The 13,173-nt window shown below is 49.7% G+C and overlaps 2 protein-coding genes across 8 annotated transcripts in view; one reads left to right on the forward strand and one right to left on the reverse strand.

Moving 5' to 3' along the window:
• CCNE2 (cyclin E2) overlaps positions 1–12,546 on the forward strand; it is a 30,195-nt gene extending 17,649 nt beyond the window's left edge. For all 7 annotated transcript variants that reach the window (XM_045003100.1, XM_045003104.1, XM_045003102.1 and 4 more), the window contains exons 9-12: positions 372–506; positions 1,538–1,649; positions 3,756–3,910; positions 11,425–12,546. In XM_045003100.1, the coding sequence (XP_044859035.1) occupies positions 372–506; positions 1,538–1,649; positions 3,756–3,910; positions 11,425–11,526 (504 nt within the window). In that variant the 3' untranslated portion in view covers positions 11,527–12,546. The remainder of the gene's footprint in view (positions 1–371; positions 507–1,537; positions 1,650–3,755; positions 3,911–11,424) is intronic.
• A 397-nt stretch (positions 12,547–12,943) lies between these two features.
• The window catches only part of INTS8 (integrator complex subunit 8), a 73,265-nt gene continuing 73,035 nt past the window's right edge, over positions 12,944–13,173 (reverse strand). Inside the window, exon 27 of the mRNA XM_045003098.1 lies at positions 12,944–13,155. Coding sequence (XP_044859033.1) covers positions 13,039–13,155 — 117 coding nt within the window. The 3' untranslated portion in view covers positions 12,944–13,038. The remainder of the gene's footprint in view (positions 13,156–13,173) is intronic.

Below are 13,173 nucleotides of genomic sequence, written 5' to 3' on the forward strand. Positions count from 1 at the left end.
GAGGGAAAAGGGTGGGAAAGATGTTCTGGCTGTTGAAATCCAGGCTTGTTCTAGCTCTATTTCTAAAAGTCAGAAGTTATTTCCAGAGCACGTGTACTTGAAATCGTAGGGGATCCTGCATGTGATTCAGGCATGGAGGTGCATGATAAAAGGTCTGGCTGACCTAAGTGGAGATGAAAATGGGGAAAGGGGAGTGGGTAAAGATTGGAGGGGGGGGGGAGAAGGAGGTGGAGAACTTGGTGGGTGGTGTGTGGGGTTTTTATTACTTTATTTTATTTTTTAATTATTTATATGGGAGGGATGGAAAGAGGTGTTGTGCACTTTAAGTTCTTAAAAAATTACATATTATCTCATGTTTTTAATATCTGCAGGCTTTAAAATGGGAACTATGTCCAGTGACAATCATCTCCTGGCTCAATCTTTATCTCCAAGTGGATGCTTTGAAAGATGTTCCAAAAGTGCTGCTACCCCAGTATTCTCAGGAAAAATTCATTCAAATAGCACAGGTAGGTAGTTGTTTCAGTCAGTGCACACTACTTAACACGCCACTGTTGGTGACCGAGGCAGAAGTGTAATAAGATTTATAAAAATATCTTGCCTAATGCTTAAAAGAACAAGGCAGAGTTGTATATGATAATATCTAAGTGGTTCCCTGAAGGTGGTGACCATTTTAATTAAAAAATAGAAAGTGCAATAAGGTCACTTGTTGTTCCAGTGATCTAAGCCTCTAAGAGGAAAAATGTCCAATAGCACACACTTCTATCTTCCTCTCTCCCCCTCCTTGCTAAGCTTTTGTTGGTAGGGTTCCATTGTCCATAGGATGGTTTTATAGTCTAGATATGGAAGTGGGGCCAGCACACATTAAGGAAACCATGCTATAACTATTAGCAACAGCTGGCTCAGTACACTTGCCAGGAAGTCTTGATCCCAAGGTGGACAGGACTACAGTATTACACAAGGTAGTGTTTGATGGGTGGCAAAGGATTTAAAGGTGTGAATGGATGTTTTGTGTTAAGTTGCTTTACATATAAATTAAAAATTTTTTTTTAAGGTGCATCCTCTATTTGGAAGAGAAAGAAGGAACTGTTTAGTATGAAAAAACACTTGGAGCACTAAACCTATCTCTGTGCACACTTAGCAGCAGCATAAGAAGCATAAGGGTTACTACATGGAAATATGAACCAAGAACTTTTTTTTTCTTGATTCAATTATTTCAGTTTCAAGATTGTATAGATTTATTATGGATACTTTCCATGTTCGTGCTGGGTCATTTGAGATGACACTTAGCTGTGAGGAGGCCAATCCCCAAAACAAAACACCCATCTGGAGCTGTAGATTCTGTATAATCAAATTTAGAACAGAGTAACAAACCAGTTTACTGAAGGGTCCCTCAGACTTTAAGTTCTAATATTTTTGTGTGTGTGGAGGAAATAAATGGTGCCTGTACACTGTATCTCTTTTAGTGGTTTAGTCCTATGATGGGCCTGGGACTCTCTCTCTTAAAAGAAATGTTGTAACCATTACTTTGTTTTCACAGCTTTTAGACCTATGTATTCTAGATGTCAGTTCTCTGGACTTCCAGTATAGGACATTGGCTGCTGCTGCACTCTGGCACTATACCTCAGCTGAGGTAGTTAAAAAAGCTTCAGGTAAGGTGGTCTTTTACAATGACAGTGCTTAAAAAGGCTGGCTAAGTGGTTTCAATTCATTCCTATATCATCACTTTAATGAGGGGTAGGCAGCCTATGGCACGTGTGCCAGAGGCGGCACACAAGCTGATTTTCAGTGGCACTCACGCTGCCCGGGTCTTGGCCACCGGTCCGGGGGGCTCTGCATTTTAATTTAATTTTTAAAGGAAGCTTCTTAAGCATCTTAAAAACCTTATTTACATTACATACAACAATAGTTTAGTTATATATTATAGACTTACAGAAAGACCTAAAAACATTAAAATGTATTACTGGCACACAAAACCTTAAATTAGAGTGAATAAATGAAGACTCGGCACAGCACTTCTGAAAGGTTGCCAACCTGTGCCTTAAATGCTTAGAGCACTGCAAAACTTTCTAAAAATTGAACCTGAGGTCATTTAAAATTACCTTGCTTTTAACAGCATGCTTTTTACTTAATCCCCCCACCACACAACTTGATCAATTTAAAATAGATTCAGTTTTGGATCATTTTGTTTTTCAGATTCCTCATTCATTTGCACCCCATGCTATGTTAGGGTCACAACCACTGGAAGCACAAAATTGTTGTGCCTCTGAGGTGAAGTATCTGGAAATATAACAAAATATTTTGCTCCTGGTCTGCTGCTATTTCTGTAGCTGCTGCTCTGTAAACTAAAAATTCAACAGCAATCACTATTAGTTTATGATATGGCTCCAGTAGCCTGTATCTAGTTCTTCCTGGGGAAGATGATTTGTTTATAACCAGTCATTCTTGACTGACAACAGCAGTCCAGGATAAAAACTTTTGTGGTGGTTCCTATCAACCTGTCCACTTCAGAATCCTTTGCTTCAAGAGGAGTGGCTGGACATAGCAGAAATAGGTTGATATGAAAGGATAAACGGTAATTTTAGGTAATGCTAAAAAGTTGGAGTTTTGGTGACTTAATCTTACATGAGTGTGTTATGTGGGTTTTATTTGTGTTGACTCCCACAAGATGGTATGCCTTTGTCAATAATGGGATTCATCTTCATGCAAGGGGATAACTTGAAAAATGTAGCAAGATTATTTTGATACAGTGATGTCTGATTACTCCCATCTCTGTGCATGAGATTAATACAGTGATATTAATAGATAAAGGAAAAGTGAATCAGAAGCTGCAGCACTGATGTATTTGGGTCCCATTTTGTTACTTTTGTAGACTGTTGGCTACCACAAATGTTTCTTCCCCCTCTAAAATCAGATTTTTTTTCCTGTCAGGCCAGCTGTAAAGTAAATGATAAAAATAAGTTTATAATTAGATGTTCTAGGCCAGTAACTCACCTTATTTTCTGCTGAGACCCTGGTTATTCCCCATAGTAGCTTAATCTAACTTTTAGAGGTGTCAACTTACCCCTCTGTATAATGTAAGGTACCAGACACTGGCAAATATTGAGGAAAGTGGAATACTACAGGACTGCCTCACTTTTTTTTGTCAGATTTTTCTACTGGATTTTAACTACTTTCCCATTTTCTGCTACCCCTCTAATAAAAGAGCAAGAGCATGAAACTGATCAGATCTTGTACCTTCCCTGTGATGCTCTTCTATAAAGAGCTGCACAGAGCAGGAGTTCTTACCATGTCCAGGGTTGCTGATTCCACATCTAGTCTATTACTGAAGGCAAGTGGAAAGGGGTTGAGCCTTTTGGGAGGGGTGGGGGGATGTTTAGGAGTGTGATTATTGTTCATAAGCTAAATAAGGCAACATGTCATAGCTGCTTTAATAAGCACACGGCTTTTTGATAGCCATTAACTATGGTTTGGGCCTTGAGTAAAACTAAATGTTTATCTTAATTCACTGGGATTATAGGACAAAACTTTGTCTGCTATGTGATAGTGCAGGATGCAAACAAGTAATTCGAGGTAACTTTTTTTTTTTTAAATCTACTTTTAAACCTGCAGCCAGTACTGTATCAATAAAGATATGCACAAATCACAGGAAAGTGGAAACAAACTAATTTATCCTCTCATTTACCATGTTAGAATGCTCGTAGAGGATGGATACACAACTAAGGTTTAGATGCCTAAACCTGATATTTTCTCCTTAGGTTTAGATTGGAACAGCATTTCAGAATGTGTAGCGTGGATGGATCCTTTTGTTAGGGTGGCAAGAAAAGCCCCTGTGAAATTGAAGAGTTTTAAGAAGGTTGCAGTGGAAGACAAACATAATATCCAAACCCACACAAACTACTTGGACATGCTGGTATGGCCTTACTTGGTGGTGTTTGTCTGTAATCAAACACTGATTTGTATGATGCCTAAGCTTACAACGGGTGGAGAATAATACAGTTCCTAAAGCTCTGTGCGCACATACTCATTGGTTTAGCTCAGTGGTTTTCAACCTTTTTTTCATTTGCAGACCCTTACATTTCAAATAGATGAGTGGTCCCCTTTGAAAAATCTTAGTTAGGGGACTGCTAGGGGTCTGTAGACCACAGGTCGAAAAACACTGGTCTAGCTGACTAGAGGCAAGTACCATGGTTGTCTGACTCTTCTCCCCCCCCGCCCCTTTCCCCTGTCATCAAACCTTGCTTGTCTCACTGTAACATAGGGAAAACATGCATGAGGTAGGTAAAGTACCTGGAAGATAAAAGGACGGTTACTCACCTGTAGTAACTGTTGTTCTTCGAGATGTGTTGCTCCAATCCATTCCAGTTAGGTGTGCGCGCCGCGCGTGCACGGCTTCTCCGGAACTTTTTTCCCTAGCAACCCCGGCGGGCCGGCTGGCGCCCCCTGGAGTGGCGCCGCTATGGCGCTAAGTATATACCCCAGCCGGCCCGTCCGCTCCTCAGTTCCTTCTTGCCGGCTACTCCGACAGTGGGGAAGGAGGGCGGGTCTGGAATGGATTGGAGCAACACATCTCGAAGAACAACAGTTACTACAGGTGAGTAACCGTCCTTTCTTCTTCGAGTGATTACTCCAATGCATTCCAGTTAGGTGAATCCCAAGCCTGACCTAGGCGGTGGGGTCGGAGTGAGACGTGGCGGAATGTAATACCGCAGAGCCAAAGGCTGCATCCTCTCGAGACTGGTGCACCAATGCGTAGTGGGAGGCGAAGGTGTGGACCGAAGACCAGGTGGCCGCTCTGCAGATGTCCTGGATGGGGACATGGCTCAGGAAGGCGACTGACGAGGCGTGCGCTCTCGCAGAATGAGCGGTGAGTCGGCATGGTGTCACGTGAGCCAGCTCGTAGCATGACCTGATGCATTGAGTCACCCAGGAGGAAATGCGCTGGGTAGAGACCGGCTCGCCTTTCATGCGATCAGCGACTGCGATGAAGAGCTGCGTGGAACGCCGGAAGGACCTTGTCCGGTCGATGTAAAACGCCAGCGCCCTACGGACGTCGAGGGTGTGGAGCTGTTGTTCCCGGGGCGAAGCATGGGGCTTCGGGAAGAAGACCGGGAGAAAGATGTCCTGATTAAGGTGGAAGGCCGAGACCACCTTTGGTAGGAAGGCTGGGTGAGGACGAAGCTGCACCTTATCCGCGTGAAAGACGGTGTAGGGGGGGCCCACCGTCAACGCTCGGAGCTCCGAGACTCTCCTTGCCGATGTTATGGCAACCAGGAAGGCCGTTTTATAGGAGAGGTAGAGGAGAGAACACGTGGCCATGGGCTCGAATGGTGGACGCATGAGCCTGGCCAGGACGAGGTTCAAGTCCCAGGTCGGGGCAGGGCGACGCACTGGCGGGTATAAGCGGTCGAGGCCCTTCAGGAAGCGTGTGACCATCGGATTGGAAAAGATGGCTCGACCCTCTACTGACGGACGAAAGGCGGACACCGATGCGAGGTGGACCCGCAAGGAGGAAACCGCCAGACCCTGCTCCTTAAGGTACCATAGGTAGTCTAGGATGGTAGAGACAGGTACCACGAATGGGTTGAGCCCTTGCTGGTCACACCAGAGCGCGAACCTCTTCCATTTCGCCATGTAGGTGGTACGAGTGGAAGGCTTTCTGCTTTCAAGCAGGACTTGCTGCACGGCCGCCGAACAGTCCCTCTCTGCGTGGGTCAACCACGCAGGTACCAGGCTGTAAGATGGAGGGACTGCACGTTCGGATGGAGGAGTTTGCCGAAGTCCTGTGTGATGAGGTCCGGCCACAAAGGGAGGGTAATGGGCTCCCGAACGGAGAGCTCGAGCAGCAGGGTGTACCAATGCTGCCTCGGCCAGGCTGGAGCCACTAGTATCATGGTGGCTCGATCCCTCCGAAGCTTCTGGAGCACTCTGTGGACGAGCGGAAACGGAGGGAAGGCATAGAGGAGGTGAGTCTGCCACTGATACAGGAAAGCGTCCGACAGAGAGCCTGGCGAGTGCCCCCGGAACGAGCAGAACTGGAGACACTTCCTGTTCGCCTTGGAGGCGAAGAGGTCGACCCGGGGAAACCCCCACCTCCGGAAGATCGTGTGAGCAACGTCGGGACGGAGGGACCACTCGTGGGAGAGAAACGACCTGCTGAGATGGTCGGCCAGCGTGTTCTGCACTCCCGGAAGAAAGGACGCTTCCAGGTGAATGGAGTGGGTCATGCAGAAGTCCCACAGGAGGATCGCTTCCTTGCAGAGGGGGGACGAGCGGGCTCCGCCCTGCTTGTTCACGTAGAACATTGCTGTTGTGTTGTCCGTGAACACTGTCACACAGCGGCCTTGTAGGTCGGTCCGAAAGGTGTGACATGCAAAGCGGATCGCTCGGAGCTCGCGGACATTGATGTGGAGTGTGAGCTCGCTCGCTGACCAGAGGCCTTGAGTGTGGAGGTCTCCCAGGTGAGCGCCCCAACCGAGCGCAGAGGCGTCCGTGGTCAACGTTGCCGATGGCCGAGGAGGGTGGAACGGGACTCCGGCGCACACGACCTCCGGGTCGAGCCACCAGCGGAGGGAGTCGAGAGCCGTCCTGTTGACTGTGACCACCATGTCGATGGCGTCGCGATGCGGGCAGTACACCGTCGCGAGCCAGGACTGAAACGGACGAAGGTGAAGTCGTGCGTACGCGGTGACGTACGTACACGATGCCATGTGGCCCAGGAGGCGGAGGCATGACCGCACCGTCGTAGTCGGGAAATTGACGAGGTTTCGGATGGTGGAGACCAGCGTCTGGTGTCGAGCGCGAGGGAGACAGGCTCTGGCCATCGTGGAATCGAGGACCGCCCCAATGAATTCGACTCGCTGCGTCGGAATCAAAGTTGACTTCTCGGTGTTGACGAGAAGACCGAGGCGCCGAAAGAGAGCCAGGACCTCTACTATCTGACTCTCCACGAGTTGCCTGGACAGACCGTGAATCAGCCAGTCGTCCAGATACGGGTAAACGTGTATCCGGTTCCGTCGCAGTGCTGCGGCGACGACCGCCATGCATTTGGTGAATACTCTGGGGGCGGTCGAAAGGCCGAAGGGCAACACGGCGAACTGGTAGTGGGCGTCGTTGACCACAAACCGAAGGTAGCGCCGATGAGGGGGGTAGATAGCGACATGGAAGTAGGCGTCCTTCATGTCGAGGGCCGCAAACCAGTCTCCCGGATCCAGGGAGGGAATGATGGTCCCCAAGGTGACCATGCGGAACTTGGGTTTGAGTAGGTATCTGTTCAGCCCGCAAAGGTCCAGGATAGGACGGAGCCCGCCTTTCGCCTTGGGGATGAGGAAATACCTGGAGTAAAATCCCCTGCCCCACCTGGCGGGAGGCACCTCCTCTATGGCACCCACGCTCAACAGAGTCTGGACCTCTTGTATGAGGACTTGCTCGTGAGAGGGGTCCCTGAAGAGGGACAGGGAAGGTGGGTGGGAGGGAGGGGGCGAAACAAACTGAAGACGGTATCCCGAGTAGACCGTGCTGAGCACCCAGCTGTCCGACGTTACTCGGGACCACTCCAAGAAAAAACGGGAGAGGCGGTTGTGAAATAAACGGGGAGGATCCGGAGGGGAGAGTGATGTGCAGCCCTCGTGCGTCCCATCAAAAGGGTTGCTTCGCCCCCTGTGGGGCTTTGGAAGTGGCCTGGCCCTGGTTTCGGCGGTTGCCCGACGGGCGACGGCGATTTTGGGCCGGTCGCCGAGCCGGGTAGGGTCGGTACCGCGACTGATAGCGGGAGGGTTGCGGGCGGAATGGCCTGCGCTGCGTCACCGGCGTATGCATACCGAGTGTACGGATCGCCACCCGGCCGTCCTTTAGCGATTGGATCCGCGAATCCGTCTTTTCCGAGAACAAGCCCTTGGTGTCAAAGGGCAAGTCCTGGAGAGTAAACTGGACTTCTGGAGGCAGGGTGGAAGATTGAAGCCAGGCGATGCGTCGCAGCGTGACCCCTGTTGCTAAGGTCCGTGCCCCTGAGTCCGCCGCGTCGAGGCCGGCCGTAATGGAGGAGCGAGAGGATCGCCTCCCTTCCTCCAACATTGTGGTGAAGTCCTGGCGGGATGGTCAGTGAACTTGGCCAGGGACGTGAGTATGTCGAACACGTATCTGGCCAGGAGGACCAGCTGGTTACCAATTCTCATCTGCAGGCCCCCTGCAGAATAGACCTTTCGGCCGAGAAGGTCCATCCGACGTGCCTCTTTTGACTTCCCTATCGTTAACTGACTGTACCACCAGGGAGTCCGGAGTTGGATGCACATACAAGTACTCATAGCCCGTGGGAGGGACTGAGTACTTTCTTTCCACGCCCCTGGCTGTGGGGGGCACGGAAGCGGGCGTTTGCCAAATGGTGGCGGCGTTCTTTTGGACCGTGCGCACAAAAGGTAACGCAACCCGGACCGGCAAGTCTGACCCCACTACGTTCGTGATGGGGTCCTCGTCCTCCTTTACCTCCTCTACAGGGAGGTCCATAGCCGTCGCCACACGGCGGAGTAGGTCCTGATGCGCCTTGGCATCAACGGGGGGCGGCTCCCTTGATGCCGTGCCGGCCACTGCCTCATCGGGAGAGGATGAGGAGGATAACTCCTGAACGACCTCAGCCGAAGAGGGGTCCACTGCGTGGTGGGCTGGAGGTTCGGAGGGGCCCTCTGGCGCCACCGGAATGGCTGGTGGTGGGGATGGCGGTGGACGAGATATCGATGCCTCTGGGACTCTGCGGTGGGCCCCTGGAGGCCTCGGTGGAACGGGCAGAGCGTCCGACTCATAGTGCGCCCATGGGACCCAAAAACCCCACTGCTGGGCCCCGCTAGGCTGGGCTGGTGGTGTCGGAGGCGGGAGCCCATAGGCTTCTACGCCGGAGGCGACCGACTCAGGGCGGGAAGGCCAGGGAGGTGCCAATGAGGGTCCAGGGCACACCGCCGAGGGCTGCTCTTCCTCTCGCCGCCGGGAAGGCGACCGCGCTCGACTCTCTCCACGGCGCCGGGAGCTCGACCGGTGCTGGGACCGCGATCGGTGCCGGGGGCCGGACCGGTGCCGGGAGCTCGACCGGGAGTAAGATCTCCGATGCCGAGACCGACCATGGCCATCGCGGTGCCGGGAGCTCGACCGAGAGCGCGAACCACGACGTCTGGAGCGTCCGCGGGAGTCGCGGTGCCGGGAACGGTGCCGGGACTGAGACCGTCGATGCCGATATGGTGGCGACCGCGATCTGGTGCGACGTCGGGAGTGCGACCGGTACCGCGAAGTGGAGCGGTACCGGGACTTCGACCGACGGGCAGACTGCGATCGGTGCCGCGATGGAGTGCGGTGCCGGGACTGCGATCGGCGGGACGGCAAGCTGTCGACGGTGCGGGAACGAGACCGGGACCGTGTCCGACGTCCACGCCTTGATTCCAGGGAGGGTGGCCGGACCATTGCTGCCGGTTTACCCCTGGAGACGACCGCCCGCGTTGGCAGTGCCGGGGGCCGGAGGCCTGGAGCCTCTATGAGCTGTATCAGCTCTCGCGTGGAGGCAAACGTCTCCAGCGTCGACGGTCGCCGAGGCTCGACCACGGACGGCACCGGGGAGCGAGGCGGCGCCAGACTCGACGGCCCTTGCGGCGCCGGAGTCACAGGTGCAGTGCACTGTTTGTGCAGAGGCACCACAGGGGCTGCAGGCTGCGGAGTCGCCTTGGCGGAGTCCTGCACGCGAGCCTGAGCCAGAGCCTTCGCCAGTCTTTGTTTCTTGGCGGGCGAGAGCGAGCGGTGCCGAGTCTTCGCAACCGCTTTCTTCGCCGGCGGTGCCGCAGTCGGTGCCGGCGGTGTGTCCTGCACGGGAGGAGGCCGCGGAGGCGGCGCGGGCGGTGCCGGTGGTTGGAGGGACTCCTCCATGAGGATCTGTTTCAAGCGGCTATCTCGATCCTTGCGGGTCAGCGGTTTGAATTTCAAACAGATCTGGCACTTGTCAGTTCGGTGCCCTTCGCCCAAACAGCGGAGACACGCGTCGTGCGGGTCTCCTATGGGCATCGGTTTCTGGCACCCCGTGCAGGGCTTAAAGCCCGGTGCTTTGGGCATGAGCCCGCACCGGCTAAGGCTAAAAAAGGGGGGGTTCCCCCTTTTTTTGCCTATCTATCTAACACTAACTATGCTAACTTAACAACTATAACTAACTATGCTAACTATGAACAACAATGAACTAGAGAAAGCTAGGGACGTGAAGAGCTATCAAGCACTCCACAGTTCCAACTACCGTCACGGGCGGCAAGAAGGAACTGAGGAGCGGACGGGCCGGCTGGGGTATATACTTAGCGCCATAGCGGCGCCACTCCAGGGGGCGCCAGCCGGCCCGCCGGGGTTGCTAGGGAAAAAAGTTCCGGAGAAGCTGTGCACGCGCGGCGCGCACACCTAACTGGAATGCATTGGAGCAATCACTCGAAGAAGAACAGCTAGTTACTCCACATCCATATATGTAGCAAGGGCTGTCAGGTGCTGGGGGAAGGATGATAGGCCAGGCTGTCTACACAAACAATGATGGAGTATGTCTGCCCCTGCAAAAGGATGCTGAACTAGCAGCAGGAAGACAACCCTAGGCTGCTGGGAGGCACAAAATAGCTAGGGCCCATGACTGTCTATCTCCCACCTGGCTATAATGTGGCACATTTCATTAAGAGATGTTGTATGGACCTTGTCACTCTCCTGCAGGCAGAGTTGCTAACAATGTTATCTATTTTTTTTTAAGTAGTGTTGATAGTAGGGCCAGGTGTTTACTATAGACAGTTCTGTTGATTTTTACATGTCTTCATACCCTTGACCCTGACAGGCCTAGCTGTGCCACATGTCCCATTGATAAGATTGCACTTAAACTATACCAGTAAATTTCAGTAATGGAGGTGTGTGCATGTGAGTGAAATTTACTATACTGCTACAATATGCAACTTAACCAAATTCAGTATTCTAGTAAAATGGTCCTAGCACAGATATAGTCAGATTAAAACACTCATGTGCTTTGCCAACCACTTAAGGACATGGTGATGTTTCCTTCTGCAAACAGACGTATACCTACTCCCATAATTGTAATTGCATTTTACTTGTACGTGAAGTCGTAAGAGTACACATGGGTCATTGTATTCAAATTGTCAAAGTCTCTCAAGGTAGGTTGAGGTGCTCAAGCACTTGCGATACCTAAATTTATCTTCAATTCCTTCTCCTTTCTAATCCCCTATTAAGAAGGTAAGGACTAAAAGACTATCTTAAGGAAATTCAACTTAAACTAGACCAAAGGATATCTGGGATATTTAAATATAGTAGTAACTGTAGCACCTCACTGGAAGATGTGCTTAGTTCAAGGCTAACGCTTATACAGTGAAGAAGTGAAATCCACTTTAACATGGCTTTTTTTCCCCCCTCCAATTTACATAGGATGAAGTGAATTGTGGAGTAGCTCTAACAGCACCAGGACAGTTATCGCCAGGGTGTATAGGAGGAATAATAACACCCCCCAGAAGCACAGAGAAAAAGTGAAAGTATGGAAACCACTGACAAGACAGATGCAATGAACACTCAGTGGTAGAAACTCCAAAGCAGGACACTGCTTCAGTACAGCGCTACCCTAAAAGCAAGGACTCAGTCTAATCCTTGAACACTTTGACATGTCTTTCTGCCTCACAGCCTAACTGAATAATGGATAGCTTGGCCTGGTGCAGACATCAGAATTGTTACACAACACTCATCCCTCCCTTGGTTATGCAGGGGGTTAGACTAGATCATTTGGTCCCTTCTGCTTTTAATCTCTGCTATGGTAGGAATATTAATTTAACCAATCTTTAAATTATGAATTTATTATGGATTTTAAGAACTTGTTTTAAAACATCATTAATGAAGCAGAGCCATACACCAGTTTGTTGGATGGCAGGAGAAACAAAGCTATGTGTTGCTCCTTAAAGCAGTAGTGTACACAAATTCCCTAATACCCTAGTGACTTTTCTTGGTATGGTCACCTTTTAAATCAGAGTTCAACCAAAAAAACCCAACAATGCTGATGTCACGTGTACCCATGCCACTTATTCCTGGTTTGTGGGGTACTTGCAATATAAAGTTGAAGGCTATGTTTGAGTTGGAAATTTAATCTGACTGCACTTAACAGCTTTGCCTACCTACCTTGATGTTGGTGCAAGGGGAATTACTATTTGAAGCCCAGATGAGCTTCTAAGGCCAAAATAGCATCTTTAGAGGGGTAGGGCTAGATTAAATCCTCAATCTAGACAAGGCCTCACTAAAGTGACAGATTGCTGTGGCGGGAGGGCTACTGAAGAGGTGCTAACCTGATCTTGTTTTAAGTGCTAAGTTTGACCTCAGGTAAAAGTAACAATTTGCTGCTGAAGTAATTTAACTGGAAAAGTAATTGAAGGGAAAAAATCATCTACATAAAGATCTAGACATGGCCCCTTTTAAATCCAGAGCTCTTAGCAAGAGGCACACCTTGACTGCAAGAAGTCTACAGCCACTTAAAGTGGAAGCAGTACTTTAATACCCCCATACTGTGCAGGTATCAATGTTTAAAACAGCATTAACTACCACTCTATTCACTACCTCTGCTCCTGCCATGAGTAGCTGCTCCAGCAAGGAGCATCTTTTTGAACATAGGAATTACATGCTTCAGTAGGGCAGAGTATCAAAATTTTATAGAACTCAAAGCAAGACTCTTGCTGGCAATGTGTGAGTAGTGCTTATTCTGAGCACACACCATCACAATAAGTAGTAGCCTCTCTAATGTACCTAAACTCAGCATTCTCTACTAGTTAACTTAACTGAAGCTTGAACTCATTCCTTCAAATTGATTTAAAAAAAAAGCATTACTTAAGTTAGTATTCCAGATCTTCTGTACAATTTTGTAAGATAATGGGTTTTAATATTTCATCATTTTAAAAAAAACACAATATGCTTGTAAATATGTATTGTATAAAAATTTCAAATACTCAACACATGTTAAATAAAGTGAAATTTTCCACTCTACACCAGCATTTATAGGAATGTTTAAAAGTAAAGTTTTGCCATTGCTTGAAGAAATTTCTTTTTTCGTCTCTGTGCAGCAAGTTGCAATACTTCCTCTGGATTGCTAGCATTCAGCTCTGTCTGGCCAATAGCTTTAATCTTGAAGTACAAAAAACA

This window comes from Mauremys mutica, chromosome 2 (assembly GCF_020497125.1).
Source record: "Mauremys mutica isolate MM-2020 ecotype Southern chromosome 2, ASM2049712v1, whole genome shotgun sequence".
Classification (NCBI taxonomy): Eukaryota; Metazoa; Chordata; order Testudines; family Geoemydidae; genus Mauremys; species Mauremys mutica.